This window comes from Cannabis sativa, chromosome 6, assembly GCF_029168945.1.
Source record: "Cannabis sativa cultivar Pink pepper isolate KNU-18-1 chromosome 6, ASM2916894v1, whole genome shotgun sequence".
Taxonomy (NCBI): Eukaryota; Viridiplantae; Streptophyta; class Magnoliopsida; order Rosales; family Cannabaceae; genus Cannabis; species Cannabis sativa.
The window spans coordinates 3,073,435-3,096,505 of record NC_083606.1 but is presented as its reverse complement, the minus strand read 5'-3'; the positions used below and the strand labels follow the sequence as shown (position 1 = coordinate 3,096,505).

The following is a 23,071-nucleotide window of genomic DNA, read 5'->3' as shown; positions in this document are numbered from 1 at the left end:
AGGTACATCTTATTTTCTAGTAGCCCATCACGAAAGAATTTTACAGTTAAGCGTGCTTGACCTAGGGTAATTTCAGGATGCGTGACCTCTTGGGAAGTTTTCCTAAGAAGCGTACGAGTGAGGACAAAACACGCTGAAAATACTCTTGTTAGTTTATAGAGTTAGTCGTCATTTTATGAAGTAACCAAAGTGACATACTCGTGTATAAGAACCATTAGTAGCGAGGATGTTACACCTTTATTTTGATGGTTGTTCACTTTTTGGCGTGAGAACTAAAAAAGCATTTTCATCATTGACTTACACCTCGATGCCAGAGTATATTAATTGTCTGACACGTTTGACTGCTGGACTACTTAGCCGTTTGATGTATTTGTGCTTTTGAAGATGTGATTGTGGATTGTCCATTCCTCTTCACACGGATAGCCACCTCGAGTATAAATACCCTTATAAGACTCTATTTACTATTTTTTTTATTCCAATTTTGAGATTTGCAGCCATTAGAATTTAAATTTCTCTGCAACTTTGAAAGTTAAAACTAAACCCAGATTCGAAACAACCCAAACTAATCTGGAGCGTGACTTTGAGCTTTGTATCCAACTTCTTTCAAGGATTAGGGTTCGAGAATCTCCAAACTTTTCACCCCCAGTGATCTCGAGTGCTACATCAAAAGTAATTGCGACTATAGATTTTAACTTAGAATTTGATTTGTTGATTATCTTTGCCGCTCATCTTCGCAAAAGGTGTGCTTAACTACCTCGACTAGACCCAGTGATGTTTAGTTTAATGTTGTCGATTCCACCAAGAGATATGCATTGGTTTACCCTTTCGCCTTTTAACTGTGTTTTTTAGATTTACTATTGCATGTAGGATTTACATGTTCTGTTCTGAATGAAGTAAGGATTTCTTAAGCTTGTGATTGATATTCTTGGTAGTCTTAGGCGTAAGACACTATATTGTCTTTAGGTTTTAGCACTAGAAATTTATGGGAATGACTGTTTTGTTGCATAAGTGCTGGCAAAATTTCTCCGTGTCCAGAATCCTTCTAGTTCTTGGTACCTTTTAAATTTCTTCTTAATTCGTCATCTTGATGTTCCTGATTTCCTATTTAGAACGAATGACCCCTGAAGGTTTTTATTTCTGGATAGTAAATCTTGTATGGACCTCTTCAAGCAGTTTATGGGGGAGGACTTTCATGCTCTCTCTCTCTCTCTATATATATATATATATATCAGGTAGTTTAGATAACTAATTGCTTGATTTTCTTTCTTTTTATAGAAATTATGTCTAAGAAGATTCAAAAAGAAGAGGTTGAATTGGAAGAAGAAGTTTTGGAGAACAAGAGCGCTCCAAAATTGGTGCTGAATAATAATCCATGGGAGATGGACCAATATATGAACAAATTTAGGATTTACAATAATCTTAGGAAGTACGAGATCTTGCGAGGGCTTGAGAGTGTTTCAGGATTGTAATGGAATAGGCTTTCCATTCATGGAGAGCAGCCAAGCAAGTGCGCGGAAGGGGGCTTCGTCATCTGGAGCTGGGCCCATGTGGAGATGGTCGCACACCTTCTGTTAAGGTGTTACTTTGTCAAATTCTGCAGTAGCCGGAATGGCACCTTTTCAGTTTATCCCTCAAGTGCATCGCCTTATATCTAGGTGGTATATCTTTTGTGCTCAGCACAAAAAAGCTGCACCAACATCGGAAGAAATCTTGTACTTCTACAATATTAAGTCTCAGCCCATGTGGGCCATAAGGAGAAGATAGACTTTTACAGGCTGGAACGCTACTCCAAGAAAGTAGCCTGTCTAATTAGCTCCGTGAAGTATACACATGATTTTCAGGACTATTGGTTCTATACCTCTAACTTCCTCCTAAAGAGCTATGCTTAGTCTGGCTTCCCCTTGAAGAGAGTTCCTACGCTTAGTTTTTATTTCTATTTTCTATCTTTATTCTGTCTTGAATAGTGTGAATAATTGAAATGAAAAAGGCTAAAAAACATTTATGGTGTGTAACACTTTTGTGAGGTGTAGTATCTCTATTGGTGCAATTTAATATCTAATTCCACTTATTTTATTTTAATCTCTATTGGTACTAATTATAAAATAATACTTCATCGTAGTGCTAAGCTCCTTAAATATCTCATAACAATGTTCTATTGAACTAGATGGATGAGTAGGTATATGAAAATTGAGATGGAGCATATAATAAAAGTTATATATATAAAAAAAATAGGAAAGGTAGGTAGTTGATAAAAAATAGTAATTGATAAAATTTAAATTCAAAAATTTGTACTAGCTAGATGTGTAGCTTTTATGAAGGTTGAGTGAAACATGTACCATATAACATAAAAGAAAATTGTAAGAGAGTAGTAGTAAGTACTAAGTAGCAATACTACAATACTACAACATAATTAAATATTAGACTTTATATATTTTATTTTAATATTTATTATAAGTATCACTAGTTATTAATAAAATATCATCTCATGATTATAATGATTATAGTATTATTAGACACTATTACTACTTTATAACAATGCAATATAAATTATAACATAATACATAATAAATGATGAAGAGATAATGAAGGAAAAAAATATAAGAACAATAGTATATGTATGTATAATATGATTATCATGTTGCTGCCGGCACATACTTCCAACTTTCATATATAATAATATTATATATAATTTATATTATTGTGATCTTTCCCTTTCATTAATTTTCAAAGCCTATATGTATTTATAATTAAAACTGTAAATAAATTGATCCAATCTAATTATAATAGATCATTCAATTATAATTGACCATATTTGTGATTAAATTAAATTGGATATTATTTTTAAATATATATTTAATTTGACCGGATCAGTTGTTAAATGATGTATCTAAAAATTTAAGGGGTTGTTACAAAAATATTGAATTTTTGACAAAAAGTTTATAATTTTACTATCATACTGATTTTTTTTTATAAAATACTGTTTTTTTATAAAACAATCGTAAAACAACAAAATAGAACAATTAAAACAACAGTGGAACAACTAGAAATAATTGTGAAACAATCGTGAAAACTTAACACAGTACACAGTATAAAACTTACACATTATTTTTTTAAAAAAACACAGTATTTTTTTAAAAAAAAAAAATTTGCCCTACAGTAAAAAAGTAAAAAAGTTAGAAATTTTAGTATGTGGTGTAAAAATCCCAAAATCTAATGTGTCTAACATCCAATAAAACTAATTATTAGTAGGGATAATTACATAAGGCACTATTTTTTGTAAAAAAAAAATTATATTTTCACGTTTAAAGAATTTTTTTTTTTTACATTTTTATGGTTTTCCATAGAAACAATAAGAAAACTACATAAATGTAATATGAAAATAATATCTAAATAACATCAAAACAATAACAAAAAGTAACATACAGATAACAAAAAATCAACAACAAATTAACAAGAGTACAACATAAAAAGACCGTATTTTCTGTAAATAAAATAAAAAAACTGTAAAAATATTTAAAATTCCGTGAAACCGTATTTTTTGTAATTTTTTTGTTGTTTTTGTGTATTTGTGAAATAATTCCTTATTAGTATTTCAATTTAGTTTTGATGATTAATTAAATTTTATGTTGTTTTATGTAAAATGTATATGTATATATAAAAATTAATATTAAATTTTTATCTTTTATTTTAAATTGGATGAATCTAATACAATCTAATGAATATTGGATCTTAAATATTGGATGGATCCAATCTGATCTAAAAAATACTAAATCTAAAATATTAGATAAACTAGAATTAAACCAATAAATATATACATGAAATACATTTAATGAATAGACACTACAAAAAATTGCTACTTTTAGTGACAACTTTTTAGTCACAACATAATTTTTTGTGACTAAATGTGATTTTTAGTCACAACAAAATGTCACTTGTGACTAAAACATAGTATTTAATTATAAATTGTCACTAATTTAGTTTTAGTCACAACAAATATTGTGATTAAAAATACATTTAGTCACAACACATTTTAATTTTTGTGACTAATATTTTTAGTCACGGACCTTTTAGTCACAACATAAGAATCATAATTTATAATTAGTCACAAATTTGGTTGTGACTTAAAGTAAAATTTTTTGTAGTGAGAATCAATTCTATCCAGTATCCAATAAATATTAGATCAATTGGATGACTAACATCAATTGAATTGAATTGAATAGTAAAATCTAACATTTAATATATAATTGAATCGAATTTAAATAGAACTAACAATATTAAATATAGTCTAATCAATACCATAATATTTATAAATAGATATATGCAAAATTGAATTTGGTAATATATTATATCTCCATTTCTAAATGTACGTAATAGCCAAATGTATACTAAAAAGATAATACCAAAAAAAACTTGGATCTCAGCTAATTAAGGACAGACCTATTTTAGTTCCATTATAAATTAAATCACTCAATTTATGTTTAGGGTTTTTCAAGTGCTATATATAATTATTGACTTTAAAAAGTTAATTAAAAACCTATTTTTCTTCTTCAACTAAAATGTATGAGAGAGACAACTCCTACAGAATTTACTGGACATGACTTCTTATCTGATCGTTTAAGATTAGTAAGTGTTTATTCAATTTAATTCATATTATTTTACTTATAATATATTCGATCGGTACGAGTACTACAAGAAATATTACTTTTACCAATATATTTTTGTAAATTTAATTATAATATGGTTACATATTCTTATTCATATGTATATTAAAATATGTATTTATGGATTAATGAAGACCACCAAATTATTACACCATTAGAAATTAATTTTACAAAACCGTGTGTGGAGAAAGTGAAGAAGGGTCAAAGTTTTGGTCTGATAATTGTACACGTGGTAATGGTATAATCATATTTTCAACCAAATTATCACCAATATAAGTTCAAACTCATCACATTAATATTAAATTATTATATAATTGCATAGTTTTCAATATTTATAGTAGGTTTACTATACAATATTCAGGATCAAAATAAATTAATGGAGAAATATCACGGAATAAAAAAAAATAATCGAAATTAATATTTGTAATATATTATTTACTTAATTTTTTTTTTTTTAAAATAGAATAATAGTGATTTATCTTGTTTTAAGAAACGTAATCGAAATGATTAAATTGACTAAATTACCTTTTTGAGTTAAAATATATAATAGTAGTTATTTTGTATGATATATTTTAAAAAGACAAAAATATCATTATATATTTAAGATTGAAAAATAAATAAAATCCATTACCCTTAATGACATTTTTTACAAAATTAGTAGGGAAAGTATTCCCTTTCTTTCATCATTTATTTAATCAAGTTTTTTACTTTCTAATTTTAATAATCTAAGTAAATAAATATAATAGAATACTTAACTTATCATTAATTCCGATTACTTATTGGTAAACATACTATATGTATATCATATTGTTGTTCGTTCACTAAGAAATTATCAAACAACTTAAAAATTAATTATTTATCATTGCATAATAATTTTCTCCTTATTAGTAAGTTTAGAAAAATCACAAATTAGTTATATTAAAAGAAGTTGAAAATTGAGCTCAAGTTTCTATTTGTACTATTTTAAAAAGTATAAAATTTATTTTATCATTTAATAAAACAGAGAGTAAACTTTTACAAAACACACACTATAACAAATTTTACTTTTAGTCAATATAAAACTTGTGACTAAAATTAAAAAAATTGTGACTAATTATAAATTATTATTCCTATGTTGTGACTAAAAAATTTGTGGCCAAAGGTATTATAAGTAAATGATATATTGTTAGAGAATTGGTGTGATGGGAACGATGTGAGAACAGTGAATATAACGTTAAGAGCGGTTACAAATTGGTCATGTATGAGAAAGCTGAAACAAAAGCATAGCATCCAATATGTCTAAGACTGAGCACTAGTGGCTCGATCTTTAGAAAATGAATCTAAAATCAAGTCCTTCCTTTGGAAATTTTGTCATAATTGGCTTCCCACTAATGTTACTCTCTCCTTTAAGGGTTTGAAGGTCGATAAAAGATGTAATAGATGCAATTCGAGAAAATCCAAAAATGTTGCTCATGCAATTTGGTGTTGCCCTTCTATCATTAAATTTTGAAAGTGTGCTGGTCTTTGAAAACAACTCAAAAATGGTGTGGAAGCTGATCCATCACCTTTTTGTCTCGAATTTAAAAGGATTACAAGTATGATTACCCTCTATTTATGGTTCTTTCTTGGCAAAAGTGGTATGTAAGAAACTCTTCAATTCATGATGGCTTCAACCCTTCTCCGCTAGCCCTTATGGAGTGGTTCCATGATCTAATTCATGACTACACAACCGAGAGATAGCCCCCAATCTCATGTGCGTCATGATCACAATTAAGTTATATGGAATTCGATATTTATTAATAGTAGTAATGTTATCGAGGAAGATGTTAGGCACGAATAGTATCTTTTAACAATTCTCTTTATTTTATATAGATACAATAGGAGAGAGAGAGAAGAAAAGGAAAGGTGCGGATCACCCTAGGTGATCATCAACCACCAAACCTTATAATTAAGTTGGAATGTATTAATTAGCTCGTTAATTTTGGTAAAAAAAAAAGTAATTTTGTGATATATTTGAACCACTATTTATAATTGTGTATTAATGCACAAGATGTAAAATAAATAAAAAAGATTAATTATTATTGATGGTCATTTAATATCATATTGAGAACATACAAATAATATTTTTTTTATTATTTAAATAATAGTAATATAGTAAATAAAAAGAGTAAAATCTTGTAAAAGTCAATAAATCACAATAATCAGTGATATTACAGTAAATAAAAAATAAAATTTATTGTGATCTAAATTTGACAAAATATTATATATTGTCCTAAATTTGATACAATTTTTAGCATTTGACAAATTTAGCACATTTTTTAAAAATACTATTAAAATAGTAATTTTTGTTGTGTACTGAAATGATCATCTTTTTTATATTCCATTAGAAATGCTCTAAGGTACCAGTGTGACGTCTCCCCTTGCGAATGGTTTCTAGTTTTTCAAGTATCAAAATTGGATTGGATTAGAGTTATACATATGAGAGGAGGAGGAGTTTCTTACAATAAAAAAGATCTCATATTTTAGTAAAAAAATGTATATTTAACTAATTTATAAGCCGTAACATTAAAACTGTAACATGATAAAGAAATATTTTGAGAGAGCTTAGATAACAAATAATGTTAATAATATCAAAAAATATAACTCTTTACCTCAATACCACTACTACTAGTATCTTTTAACATGTGTATTGTAACGCCCGTATTTTATAATAATAAATCCGAAATCTAATTTTAATGATTAATATATTAATAATCATATGGATCGGGATCCCGAGTATCAAAATACAAGTTAAAAGTATTTTACTAATATGTACATATATATTATTTTTTTTTTAAAAGTTTAGCGGACAAGCATCCTCAAAATACAGACTCCAAAATACTAGTAAACCGAAACCCTCCAGGTTGCACTGCCGCGATATGTACAATCATGCCGAGTCCCGCCTCACTGTTCCTCCAGCTTTGCTTTTCCTTTACCTACACAAGGTAGCAAACTGATGAGTCAACAGACTCAATAAGATATGCAAGAAATATATAAAAGTAGCAAGCTGCCAGCTTTATGATTAAGCTGCCCTGAGCTTAACAACGAAGCTCACCAAATGATTAAGAACGTTCTTAAGGGTAGTACGACTACTATACCAAATGCACTAAAGTACCAACTCTGTACTTGTGTTGGTAGAGCCTTAACTGTACTCCCGGGAATTACTAAGTGTTGTACCACGAACACGACGTACCCTGGGTACTCGTGTTGGTAACACCGTAACCCCATTAACATGCAATACTATACTAACACTTGAATAATCATTTTACATTAGTGCTAGTAGTATAACATTCAAAACAAGCATATACATTCATATATATATTCTTACGCTATCTTACCTCGTTCCGTGCTCAAGTGTGCCGGTCAGCCTGAGTGGAAGTGCAGCTCGACGTTTTTACAGGGCCCTAAACCAATATGTTCAAAAACCGATGAGAGACTCGCTAAAACACTTATCGGGGATTTAAAATACAAACTAAGCTTAACCCTATCGATAAAAAGGATGCCAATACTCTAAATTACTTAAAAACGGGAAAAACTAGGGCTCGGGAAAAAGCCCCAATCGGCAGGCCGGTTCCCAACCGGAAGTCCGGTTCCTGGGACCAACCGGTCGACCGGATGCAACAGGGCCCCAGGAACCGGAATTCCGGTTCTGAGCTGGGAACCCAAAAATTCTTCCCCTTAATTCAAATCAACCCCAAACTTCACAATAACTTCCAGAACACCTGTAAATATCATATTAGATCAATCCCAATCAACAAAACTCAGCAATTCGCACAGATTTTCAATCCACCATTAGAGAGCTAAGTTTGAGTTCATAAACTCAAACTTTGCTCCAAGCTTAAATCAACCTCTAATCCTAGCTGAAATCAACTCACACAACAACAAACAAACTCCAGAACACCCACTCAAACTCTTACAATTCATACAGCAACAGAAACTCATATTAAAATACAAAACTTAACTTAAACTAAAGAAACCCTAAAAGAAGAATAGCAAGAAGAAATACCTTGATTGGAACTTCAAAAACTCAATTAGATTAGAAAGATTTCAGCAAGAAAACTCTCCTTCTTGCTGGCTTGAAGGATCGAATGAGAGGGAAAGGGAGAGATGAACATGAAAGCTTCAAGGCTAAGTTTTCTCTAACTCACTCCTTTCTTCTTTTCTTATTTATTTTATTCTTTTCTTAATAATAACTTACTCACAGCCAACACAATGGCTAACATAGGACAAAAGAAGTCTTGCAAAAAGACCTTCTTGCCCCTTTCACTAAAAAAAACAATTAAAACATTACAAGGGTAGAATGGTCATTTACTAAATCCCGAAAATACCAATACCGCTAAAACCTAACAAAGATACCCCGAATAAATTCTAAATTATATAAAATGCGACTCTCTATAGGCCCAACGTCGCTTTCTACAGCTTCCGAACACAATCACAGAAATTGAGAAATTACATAAATAGCATAATAAATATATATGCACTCAAATAAATTCCCATAATCATAATATTATTAATAATAATAAAATCTCATACATAAACCCTAATTATTTAATAATTCAAAGTATTAATCATATGCGGTCTTTACATGTATAGTATTAAATAGATGGACTAATTAACCAACAAAATGGAGCTAGCTATAGCTAGTTATGCCAAATTCTTCAAGAAATTAAAATGGACCTCTCAATGGTGACTTTAATCATAACATATCTTTAGATTTCCAAATTTATCTCTTTTGAATAGAAACTAAACGTTATTTATATATTGATGAAGCTAATTATTATGATTCATACAAGTAATTAGATTCCTGTTATATATGTCATAAAGCAAAAATAAAAGTTAGGTCATGAAGGGGGTTGTGTTATAATGTTGTAATTAACTCACATAAGATCACAATATATAAATAAATAAGAGTATTTTCAACACATATTAATAGTGTCTAGCACTTTTTAGAAGTATTATTTTGTAATTGGTTAGCAATATCTTTAAAAGTTAATATATTAAATTATATAGATTCTAATACTTAATTGCACAAATAATAATATTACACTTTAAAAAGCGTTATGCATTATTGGTGTCTTTTTAACATTTTTTTGTATAAATAATTGAATATTGTTATTGAGTACCAGTAGTGCTAAACATCTTTTGTAGATAGCGTCACACGATCGGTTAATGATATTTTTAAAAATTATTTCTAAAATTATATGAGATCTGATACTTAATTACACTAATAGCAATATGATACCGAAGAAGGTACTGAACACTAATAATATTTTTTAACAATTATCTAAATAATTATATATAAACTTTTGAGCATTTTAAAAGAGAGAACAAATGGAAAAGAAAAAAAAAAAGAAGAATCTTGTGAAATAAACAAAAGGCACTTTGATCGAAGTGAGATAAATTTTGATGCAAAGTATGCAAAGAAAAGAAAAGTTAATAATGTAAATATGGAGAGTACAACTAGCTAGTAAGTCCAAAGTGAAAGCCTAATAAAGCAAAACCTTTTCTTTGAATAGGCCAAAACTATTCCACAAAAGGAAAGATCATCACTCTTATCTTGATCTTCACATAAAATTAAATGAGAGAGCAAATTAATTTTAATAAATTGGTGTGTAGCTGTAATAAATTGTAAAGTTAAAGTAGCCATAAGGATATAAATAAAGATATCTCAATTCTTTTTTATTTTTATTAATAAAGTAATTTGAATCGCAATAAAATAAATGTAGAAGCGGATGAATTTTCAACCAACAAATTTTTAGTCTGTTAAAAATGTATACAAAGTTTAAATTTTTTACAAGTTTTGAGTTTTCGAGTTTGGATTTTACAGGTTTGAGTTTGAGGAAACAATTACATAAACTCCTCCTAATTACATTTGTGTTTTCATTTTTTTTCCTAAAATATATTATTACATGTTCTTAATCTTTACATTGTACCACATAATATGATAATTAATTATATCCTCATCAAATCTAATAATCTATTTATAATTTCCAATCCAGCTCACTAAGAGTACTCATGAAAAATTAATTTGAAATCTCTTTATAATTAAAAGGATAGAAACTACAACACGACTACTACTAATTCATAAGTGATGTAGTTTTACTAGATCATTTCTTAAGGTGTCAAAGCCAAAGATAGTATAATAATATATTGGTATAATTTAATATTACCTCCTACATATTTTAATTTAATTAATAATATATAAAATTATAAATTACTTATAGTAGGCTGCTTTAGTATAATATTGAACACTTTTAGGTACATATAATAAAAAAAATATTAGTATAGTGGTACCTAGCATTTTTTAGAGGTATCGTTCTGCGATTGGTTAGCGATACTCCCTAAAAGTTATTAGAGGAGTGCTAATTACAACTTCCTATTACAATCTCTTAGTCAACCTCCACGTCCGAAATCACATGTCGGAATATTTTTTTTTAATTTTTTTTTCATAGAGATTTTCGTTATAGTTACAACAATATCATCTCTGTAAATTTTTGAAAAATTCTCAATAATTCGCAGTACTGAAAAATAGTGTTCTTGATATTACAGTCTACTATGGGTGTTTAAAAACTTCAAACTTATTTTCGGTATTGTAAACTATTCGATTTTTCAAAAATTGACATAGATGATGCTGTAACTATAACAAATATCATCGTGAATTTTTTTTTGAAAAGAAATATTTTGATATATATTTTTGAGTATAGAAATAGACTAAGAGATTATAATAAGAGATTGACAAGATATCACATAGAGTACAAAAAATAATGGTGCATTTCTGTATAAAAAAGAAAGTGTATTAATTACAAGATAGCCCAAAAGAGTAAGTTTTGAGTGTAATAGACGCTAACCCTTTTGTAATTATTTGTGCTCTTTTTATTTTAAGTTTTGGATGCTTGTCAATAAAGGGTTACCAAATTAAGAAAGAAATAATCAATAGATCATCTGAGATCATCTCCCATTATTAATTGAAAATATTTTACAAGGCACAATTTTTTGTAAAAAAAATTATATTTTTATGTGTAAAGAATTTTTTTTTTTTACATTTTTACAGTTTTCTATATAAATAACACAAATATAATAAAAACAAATACATAAAAGTAACATGAAAATAATAACAAAAAATAACATACAAATAATAAAAAAATAACAACAATTTAAAAAAAAAATACAACATAAAATGACCGTATTTTCTGTACATAAAATCAAAATAATCGTAAAAATATTTGAAATTTCATGAAACCGTATTTTTGTAATTTTTTTTGTTGTTTTTGTGTATTTGTGAAATAATCTCAATATTTTACCAAATTTACAAACCTGGCCGTTGTATAAATAAATGGAAAACTTTTAAAAATATATTTTTTTTAATATTTATTTATAATTTTACAGTCTAAAATTTTAAATTATAAAAATATATTTTTCAAGTCTTAAAATTACAAAAATATATTTTGTTCAACAAAAAAAAAAAAAAAACGAAAAATCAACCACACGATAACTATAAATCAACTATAAATAAACTATAAAACAACCAAAAACATAATATCATGAGAACTATAATAAAACTACAAATAAACTATACAATAACAAAAAAACGATTTATTATTTTTACTGAAGAGACATTTTGTAAATAAAAAAATTCAAAGAATAAAAATAATTTTTTTTTCCGTATTGATGTACTTTTGTAATTTTTTTCAAATTTTTGGTCTATTATGTAAAATTTTCTATATAAAAAGGATAATGAGAATTTCTGCCTTTTGAACTTTGATATGTACTAAATTATGCTCTTGAATTTTTCTGTTTAAAATTTTTTCTTGAATTATTGAGATTGTTAGATTTAAAATTTTTGTCTAATTTTATTTAATTTTACTAATTCGGTGATTGTCCATGTACTAAATTATGCTCCCAAACTTTGATATCTACCAAATCATGTCCACTAAATTTTGATATGTACCAAATCATATCTGAACTATGATTTATGTTAAATTTTTTTTTACTAAAATTAAACAAAAATATTTAAATCCAATAATCTAAATAATTAAAAATAAATTTTTAACGACATTAAAATTTATTCATATAAAAATATTTAATTTAAAAGAATAAAAAGAGATAAGAAAAGGGGAAAGGAAACATGACTAATTACCTAATTTGTCTAGCTATATATATAGAAAAATGTGTTATTTTGTTTTACATACAATACAACTGGCTTTACTAATAATAAGGACGTAATTGCAAACTTTGTTTTCATTTTTATTTCAATTATTATAAAATTCTATCTATATGATCACATAGTGATAGTACTATGATTAATATACATATGTACTCAACAAAAGTATTGTGAATCATATAAAAACAAATAAAATTAGGGACACCACCTCTTGATGAATGATAAAAATAAGTGGATATATTAATTAAGGAAGAAGAAAATAAAATATTTTTGTCCTATGACATATCTTAATATATATATCAAATGTCATATGCATGTGTTGTGGTACGTACTTGACAATTACTTGAGTTTTTCTTAATTTCTTAACAACTTGTAGATAATTATTAACTTGAATACATGCATGTGATATACATATATATATAAATCATCCTTAACTTTTAAGAAAAATAAATAGATAGGATCATACAAAGTCATATATATGGATATGATTTTGTCTCGTGATGTACTTTCACGCAATGCATTCGGTAGTATATTAGATGATAGTACGTTAGGGTATGTTTTTACTTTTTAACCCTAATTACCCCTAGATTAATCTCAGCCTTCAGATCAAATAACTCCATGATCTGACGGCTACCGTACATCACAGATTACAATTTGTAAAAGTACAATAACAGAACAAAATCATATCATTATATATATAATATATATGAAAACTCTATAGTAATTAGGATATTAATTATTTGTCCTTGTTGGTAGTAAGGTTTTTATTTTTTGTTATAGAAAAAGTATTATTATAATCTACACACCAATAAATACATATATGTATACACATAGTACCAATAATATGTAACTAATATTAATTAAACCACAATTTCAAAAAAATATATAAAAATTGATTCACACAATTCTAAATGTTTAGATACTCACACTTAAAATACTAGAAGTTAAAATGATTTACCCATCAAGTTTCTCTAGAATTGTTAGCCATAAACTAGAGTATTTATTTTTTTTGAAAAGAAGCCTAATTATATCTAAATAAAAGTTAAAAATCATTTATTGTAAAAAGAACAAATTTGTTTTTTTTTTTTGTTAAGTTTGATGAGATTTCAAACAAAGTGATGATGAATTGGTCAATGAATGTACTACATGAATATATATGTTGGGAATATTTATTATAAGGGTCTTTGGAATATTATCACACAAATATTATCCTATAATAGGTTATAATAACAAGATTGGACCAAGTCAGACCTGTTTCAATTCTAACATAGACAAGACTCAGTCAATTTTAACACTAAAAAGAAAGAAAAAAAGTCACCTAATTCAGCAGATATTCAACTTGAAACCCTTTTCTAATTCTTAAACCAGATCATAAGACATAGATTCAATCTGTCAGAATCCACTCCTCTCATGACTTTTCCAAATTCCCCTTTATTGTTATTATTATTGAGACAACATTTTCCAAGAGTATAGAGAATTAATGATCATCTATCAACAACTTCATTAGAAAGAAAAAAAAAAACAAAAAAGATTTTCACTTATACCTCTACATTTTTAGGCCCAATTACTAATTTTTGATTTCTGGCCCAAATAGTAAGCCCAGACCACCACTAACATTTGTGACCCGTCCTTTCAGCCTTCTACATAGTTAGCAATATAACAAGGGATTTTTACTGCTTAAAATTACAATTTTTATTTATATATAAGTTTTTTACTTGTATTTTTTTTCGGTTGATTAGGATTTTTACCCCCTCAACTTTAACATATACCAAATTAAGCATCCTGAACTTTTAAGGTCATTAAAAGTTTTGTTGGATTTAAGAACTTTTATCCAATATTAGTAAGGACAATCTAACACTCAAGAGGCTTGATTTAGTACATGTCAAAGAGGGACATAATTTGACAGACATCAAAATTTGGAAAGCATAATTTAGTACATGGACAATCACAAATTTAGTAAAATTGAACAAAAATTCTTAAATCCAATAAATGCAATAGTTCAAAGAGAATTTTTAATAGTCTTAAATATTCAGAGAACATGATTTGTTACACGTCAAAATTTAAAGGGTAAAAATCTAAAATCCTACTTAACATTTTTTTTTCCAGAAAACATCATTGTTTTCACATTAGTTTCATGTAGCACCAACGTGAAAACAATGAAAACCCAACTGTCCATATCTCTATTAATAGAATATTAAAATTTGTAAATTAAAAAAAAATATAAATTTGTATTTTGTAAACTTTTTGACATTTTTAAGTATTTATGAAAATATCCCACATATTAATATGAACCAAAGCTAAAATTTATGAAAATACAATACACTAATCACCTACCTACCCTCATCTTTCTTCATCCATTCTCAAATCATTATTTGATACACACCCAACCTTCTTCATATTTTCATGAAGATCATTAAGCAAAGAATAAACAACTTTATTACATTGATTATTAGACTTATCACCAACTACAAATACATGCACCCTATTTCCAACTTCAATCCAACTACAACCAGGTTGCTTCTTCAATCCTTTTTCCTTCATTTTTGACCTCATTTTAGCAGCTTCTTTCCATTTTCCAGATGAAGCATAGATGTTAGATAACAATGAGTAAGTGCCAGCACTAAGTGGCTCTAGCTCATCTTCAATGAGTTTCTCTGCAGCCATTTTCCCAATATTCATGTCACCATGAACATTACATCCACCAAGAAGAGCTCCCCAAACTGTTGCTGATGCCTTATTAGTCTCTAGCTGTTCAATGAAATCATATGCTTGTTTAAGCTTCCCTGCTCTTCCACACAGATCAACATAGCATGTATAATGATCTTCTCTAATTTGTATTGTTCTATCTCTAACAAGCTCATCAAAGTAAAGTAAGCCTTCCTCAACCAAACCAGCATGACTACATGCTGAGAGTAACCCCACATAGGTGACATCATTGGGTTTAAAACCGAAGCCTTGCATTTCGTTGAACAGTTTGATTGCTTCTAACCCGAAACCATGATGAGCATAGGCAGCAATCATGCCGTTCCAAGAGACTAAATCTCTTCGGTTTGTCAAACCATCATCGAAAATCTTTCTTGCTGTGCTTAACTTTCCACATTTTGAGTACATGTTTATCAGGGCAGATACCAATGTTTCAGAATCGTTATGATTGATCGTTTTACTTATCATCTGATGTATTTGTTGTCCCTCACCGAGACCGGATAAGTTACTACAAGCACTCAAAACACTCACAAAAGTTGCTTCATTAGGTTTCAAACCTTCAACTGCCACCATTTTAGAAAACATCTTCAATGCTTCTTCATTTTGTCCATCTTGTATAAGGCTTGTGATCATTGCTGTCCAAGAGATTGAATTCCTATAAGGCATTTCGCTGAACAAGTACCAAGCCTTCTTTAATTCACCATTTTGAATAAAACCAGTAATCATTGTATTCCATGAAGTCATGTTCCTTTCAGGCATCATCTCAAACAATTCAAAGGCCTCATTCAACTTCATATTCTGTGTATAACCTGTAATCATTGTGTTCCAGGACACCACATTCCGAACAGGCATTCTATCGAAAACTTCTCGAGCATCATCAATCATCCCATTTCTAGATAAACCAGCAACCATTGTTGTCCATGATATAACATCTTTTTCGGGCATCGAATTGAATATCCTTAAAGCATCCTCAATCCTATCTACTCGGGCCAAACCAGTGATAATCGTATTCCAAGAAACAACATTCTTTACCTCCATCTTCTCAAACAAATCTAAAGCTAAATCCACCTGACCATTTCTTGAATACCCTTCAATCATAGTATTACAAGATATAACATTCTTCTCAGGCATCTCAAGAAACAATCTTTCTGCTTCCTTAACCATTTTCATCTTTTTATAACCACAAATCATAACTGTCCAAGTGATGACATCTTTCTTAGCATCAATCCTATCAAACAACTTCCTAGCCTCATCAATCATCCCACATTTGACATACCCAGTAATCACTGTGGTCCAAGTTATAACATCCCTCTCAGGCATTTCATCAAACACCTTACGTGCATCGTAAATTTTCCCATTTCGACTTAGCTTAGTAATCAACCAATTTGACCGTGCAACATCAGAGTTGAGGCTATAATATTTTCTGGGCAATGTGATTTTTGGGGCATTCTTAATACAGTCTGTAGAGAAATGCATAACTCTAGTGTCATGTTTGGTAATCGGAGCAAAGACCCAAAGGAGATATTTTGGTCTCATTGTCATACATTTCTTCATAACAATTGTGTTTCTGTTTGGGTTGGGAGAAAATTATTAAGGACAATGAATGTAGTAGTATTAGTATTTATATAAACCCAAAATTTTCAATATATATATTTATTTCATATCTCTATTTTTCTACGTATATACTTATGGTAACTTCAATAGTGCAAGAAAGAAAATGGGTGCAAAAATTTATAAAATACTCAATTTTACTTAATACTCATTGAATTTTTGTATTTACAAAAATACATTTTAAGTAACAAAAATAATTATTTTTTTAGTTGTTTTGTGATTTATTTATAGTTGTCGAGATTGTTTTTCTAGTTTTTTTTTTGTTATTTTATAATTTATTTATCATTAATTTCTAGTTATCGTGAAGTTAATTTCTTGTAAACTGTCATATATATGCATTTTTATAATTTTAAAACTTCACAAGCATATTTGAAAAATTTAGGCCATAAAATTTAAAAAATAATATTTTTAAAAATTCTCTCTTTTTTTATATTCAATGGTTGAATTTTTATGCATATATATGACAGTTTACATCGTAGTTATTTAAAATATTCATACAATTTTATAAATTTGAAATAATTTAATATATTGTGGTGAGAGTTTGTTCTTGTTTACTCAAGGATGACTTGTGTTTTGTTGTAGCCTTTACGGCTAGCAGCTGATGTTTTCGTATACTCTTTATCTTTTGAAAGAGATGTTTTTGTGTCATTTTGAAGTTAGGGTGTCTAAGTCTTACTCCGAGAAATTTAGTTTCTTCTCATTATTATGAGGCTTTTGTTAAGTTTTATTTAGACCTTAGTAAGATAACCATTTCAGATTTTTTGGTTGAGCTTTGTAACTTCGTAAGAACTTTGTGCAAGATCGGAGGGAATGCAGTTTATGTGGTGATTCTTCCCACTCAAACTTTTATAATTTAATTTTTTTTATATTCTTAAAAATTTATTTTTTTCCCATAAATTAATATTTGATCTATTATATTCATATATATTTTTATTATTGCCCCCTTAAATTTATATTTTTTTATTATTATAAAAAGTATTGGTCTGGACTCAAACCCCGAACCAAGCCCCAAACTTGGTCATAGACTTAGAGACTGGCTCCAGACCAAGACTCAAACCCTAGACCACATACCCTAAACCTCAGACCCAGACATGAACCTTGACCCAACCCCAACCCTTGGACTTCGACACAGAGACCTGGCCTTGGCCCCAAAAGTTGGACCTAAGACCTTGGAACCAAAACCCCAACCTCGACCCTCACACTTGGACCTAGGACCTAGACCTTGCCCCAATCCCCCGGTCCATACCATGATTTGAACCCCAATCCTCGTACTTGACCGAACTTGACCCAGACATCAACCCACTTTCTCTTGTTAGAGATCTGAGGATTTGGATCCTTGTTTTAGTTCTTTACCTTCCATCTATACTTAAAAATGATTATGATTTCAATGGACACTTGTGCTTCAATTGGTCGCCTTATTGTCGTTTGCTCGCCCTTATTGGTATTAATTTACTTTTGCTTATCGTTAAGCTTTGTAATGGACTCTGTCCTTTTGTTCTTTGTTGAATGAAAAACTTAAATCTTTCCTTAAAATAAATTCTCATTCCTTAAATAAAAAAAAGTAATAATAATGAAAGTTACTAAACACATTTTTCTAAAAAAATAATTACATTGTTTTTTTTTTTTCAAATTTTTATTACTGTTACCAAAAGTACCATAAATATTTTGAATTATATTTTTTTATTTCTATTGCTTACATAATAGTGATAAAAATTTGAATTATAATTTCTCCAAATGCTTATAGGTCCAACAAATTTTACACAGCTGTACTAAATAGTTAATGATGGATTCTTTCTATCACGTGTTTATTTTGATTAAAAATCCAACTTAATATTTGTGGAAAAATTTTAAGAGCCTAAAAAATTTGATAGCACAATTTAGTAAATGTCAAAGTTATTGATGAATTCTTTCTTTCATGTGTTTATTTTTGTTTACTTTTTGAAGAAGGACAAAGATATATTATTATGATTTCAACTCATTTTTTCTATTGAATCTATCAAGTGGTTATGATTACATGATGAAATGAAATAGTACTATAAATTAACTCTTTATGGAATGCTCAAACCATAATCACAACAGTGTGAGAGTGAAAAGTGCCATTGCTGGGGGCTGAAATCATTGATAGAGTTAGCTACAACAAAGCCAATAGTTTTCTACACACTAAGAAAAACTACCCGTTGCTATTTTCAGGGAGAAAAAAGAAAAAGAAAAACTATTGGCACATACTATCCTAAAGACAAGAGAACAAAAAGTAGATTATACAACATTAGTTTCATCCAATGGATGAAAAAATCAGACCACAACCAGCCCAGCTGCCACCAGATTCACCAACACAAAAGTAAGCCCAACAGTTTATTGGAACATCAACATCTAGTTCTAGTGGCTTTGGTCATGAAAATACTCTGTAGGTATCATAGGAGGGACATACTTCTTTGCTACATATTTGTACTGTAACATAAATCAATGAAGACTAGTTAGTTCAGATACAATTATATCATAACAGTTATAACAAGTGAAAAACTATTTGTTACCTTATGTTGACTGTATTTCTCTCTAATGGCAAGTAAACTGGAGTTGTTGTTATTCGAACAAAGGCGATGAAGATCTTTAATACAGGAACACAAGTCTGATGGTTGGTATTGTGTGTAATGAAGCAAGGTGTTGTTCTGTTATCATGGAAACAAAACTAATGAGATTTTACTTTCAAGTGTTAAAAAAGAAACAAACTTTACATATTGGATTGATGAAGACATACCCAAGGTCTCTTTGATGGGAGGATTATAAAATTGGCTAAGAAAATTGCTGATGCTGCTATCTTTGATGGAGGGTAAGATAGCATACTATACTCTAAAAGAGATAATTCTGCAAGGTAGTTAGCCAAGCACTCGAATTGCATTAATGGGACCTCATTGATTCCTTGAGCAGCACGAACAAATCTCCTGTAAACCAACCACCATTAATACAACAAATACCGAAAAGATAACTTGTGATGAAAGACAGAGAAAAGCTTTTAGGCTATATACCTTAAGAAACATTTAGTTGTTGGGGCTGTCATTTCAAACTTCAAGTAATTCAACACTGAAGATTCCATTTCCAAAACCTGTCAGAAGGAAATGCTTTTATGTTAATGTTGTTTTTTAGGTAAGAAGATTAGTATGAATGAATATGGAAGTACTACAACAAAAGATATAACAGTACCTCATCCTTGAAGTAGGTGTTATCAGTTATATAACAAAATTCTTCAACTTGGGGTGCACAAATCTCCTCATATTTTCTGGAAACATAATCAATTTTCATGTTAATATCATAACACATACAATTCAGTACATGTAATGTGCTTGAGATTAGTGAGAATTTTTCTTACGAGGCAATCATCATGCAAGCCACACCGAGCAACTGTAATCGTTGTCTATTCATAACATTTCCAGAAAGATATCTGTCTATGTAATTAACTGTCAAGTACAATGTATCAGGTACAAGCCTGTACTCCTCAGACACCTGAAATCAATCACAAATGGAATTTCAGCAAACTTAATAAGATAACAAGTAAAATCTACACCAATCTATGACTTGTTGAAGCTAGCTACCTCTACAAGCCAATCTATTAGAATTGCCCTCATGCTTGGAGTAACATCTTTCTGAACTTTCTCCATGAAATCTGTTGAAGGCCTTTTATTAACCTGAAATTCCAATGAATTGAACAGAGCTCAGCATAAGAAATAAGCTCAATGCACAATGCTAACAACATGAAGAAAGAGTTCAAACCTCAGATGCACGCAAATGCTTATAAATATCACAAGCAATGGTAGCACACAATTGGGGATCCATGAAATTACTATCAACATCAACAATTTGATCATCATCTATTTCCATCTCCACAGACACATCTCTATTACAAATGTTATCTGCATTAAAGATAAAAGACATATTTCAGTACTTAAAAAACAACATCACAATACAAGTAAAATGAAATGCAGAGATGATTGGCACAAACCTGTTGACTTGGAATGTTCTGAAATGTAGAGATTACTAAATGTCTTCTTGTTAATAGAATCAACTGCAACATATTCCACTTCTGGACTCTTAAAAGAATCACACACAGACATTGTTTCATCCAAAGATACAGAAAGATTTTCTGATTGAGTTGGAGAAACATCCATACTAGTACATGTAATGGCCATGGGAGGAGGAGGAGGAGGAGCTTCATCAAGTTTTTGTTTAGATGTAATAACCTTTGAACTAGGTTTGACATTTGAGGAGGATTTGAGCATCTTGTTCCCAGAAACCCCCACATTATTATTAGGTTCCACTTTCTTGGTTCCCAATGGTACCTAAACAGAGACATTAAACAAAAATTTTCAATACCCAAATAGCAAGTTCAAATCTTTATTCGTTTTCTCATCGAATTATGAAAAATTAGTAAAACCCCACAAACAAGAAATTCAAATAAAGAAAAAGAAAAAAAAATACGAACCGAAGGAAGAGTTGTCTTTGAAGCATTACGAGACTCATTGTTATTATTATTACTTCGATTGGTCAAATTAGAGAGAGGGGCTCTCTTCTTTGGGGCACCCAACACAGAAGAACCCGAAACCTTCTTCACATTTTCAACCAAATGCGAAGAAGAAGAAGCATGTCTTTTAGCCAAAGAAGACGACGTCGATGAAGAAAAAGACGAACGACGATTCTGAGAGGACATCGTGGAAAAACAAACCCCACTTCACAATTTCCTTTGAAGAAACTCAAAAGGGTCAATTTCTCTTCTTCGAATTTCTTTCGAAATTGAGAGAAGAATAAGAAAAGAGTTTGTTTGGTTGTTGAGAAAAAAAAGTGAGAAAAAGAAAGGGTTTTTAGAACAGAGGAAGAGAAAAAAGAGGGATAATTTGAATTTGAACCGTTGCTCTTCTAGTGGGGCCCATTAACCAACGCTCCTCTATAGATATAGATAAATATATATATATATTTGAATTCCTTTGAATTTAATTGGACAGTGAGTGACTGTGAGTCACCAGCCTGTCAGATTATGTTTCTTTAGGATTTTTGAATTTGAATTGTTAACCAGTCAACAACACTGCACAAATTTTGCCTTCTTTCTTGCCCCAACTCAAAAAATAATATTGGGCAAATTATAAAATGTGTATGTATTGTATGTATGAACTAATTTATTGGGTAGTACTAATTTGTATAGAAAAATGTGCTGTTTTTTGTTTTGAAATTTACTTCAATTGATTAAAAGATTCGATGTGAATTGATTGATAGATTATGGAGTTAAAAAGAAGACCTAATTCATTGTCTATGAAGAAAAATGTGTTGTTTTGTTATAGTATGAGATCTTATATTGATTAGTTGTTAATACATATTTACTATGTATTAACAACTAAGTCATTTATAAGAATTTTACTCGGAAAAAAAAAAAAAAGTCATTTATATGAATATGTTTTAAGGGTGTGTTTGGAAAGCCATAATGTAATTGAATTTGTGTGTAATTAGAAGTAATTATATAATTTGGCATGTTTGTCTGACCATGTAATTATATTGTAACTGTGTAATTGAAAGTAATTGAGGGATTCCAATTACACTCTTCAATTCTCATGGGGCCATGAGAATTGAATGTAATTACACTGTGTAATTACTAAAAACTTTCCATGTTAAACATTACCTATACTTAGAAATATTATTTTTCCATGTAATTACTAACTATTTTGGCAAATAAGATATTAGGAATTCATATGTAATTACCACCTTATATCCAAACACACCTTGCATTTTAAAATATAGTGTAATTACTAGACTTAGACTGTGTAATTACCACCCTAGTCATTACCCTACCTAGTAATTACACAGTTACTTCCAAACACAATGTATTTAGAATGTACAGTATTTTGCAATGTAATTACCCATTCATATTTACTATGAA

General features: G+C 29.2%; 2 protein-coding genes and 1 long non-coding RNA gene across 3 annotated transcripts; all 3 read right to left on the bottom strand.

Annotated features, from left to right (window-relative positions):
* Window positions 1-7,367: 7,367 nt before the first annotated feature.
* LOC133039038 (uncharacterized) lies at window positions 7,368-9,085 on the bottom strand. The gene is made up of 3 exons (XR_009688579.1): window positions 8,686-9,085; window positions 8,018-8,083; window positions 7,368-7,615 (listed from the first exon to the last, which is right to left on the bottom strand). It is a non-coding gene; the product is annotated as an uncharacterized LOC133039038 (long non-coding RNA).
* Window positions 9,086-15,054: 5,969 nt separating this feature from the next.
* On the bottom strand, window positions 15,055-17,355 carry LOC115724636 (pentatricopeptide repeat-containing protein At2g35030, mitochondrial). Its single transcript, XM_030653968.2, has one exon. The coding sequence runs from the start codon at window positions 17,095-17,097 to the stop codon at window positions 15,181-15,183; it is 1,917 nt and encodes a 638-aa protein (XP_030509828.1). The 5' UTR covers window positions 17,098-17,355; the 3' UTR covers window positions 15,055-15,180.
* Window positions 17,356-19,235: 1,880 nt separating this feature from the next.
* Window positions 19,236-22,092, bottom strand: LOC115724432 (cyclin-A1-1). The gene is made up of 10 exons (XM_030653716.2): window positions 21,629-22,092; window positions 21,149-21,485; window positions 20,920-21,059; window positions 20,742-20,834; window positions 20,519-20,652; window positions 20,353-20,428; window positions 20,178-20,254; window positions 19,910-20,093; window positions 19,686-19,820; window positions 19,236-19,602 (listed from the first exon to the last, which is right to left on the bottom strand). The coding sequence occupies exons 1-10, from the start codon at window positions 21,851-21,853 to the stop codon at window positions 19,531-19,533; spliced, it is 1,473 nt and encodes a 490-aa protein (XP_030509576.2). The 5' UTR covers window positions 21,854-22,092; the 3' UTR covers window positions 19,236-19,530.
* Between the last annotated feature and the right edge of the window lie 979 nt (window positions 22,093-23,071).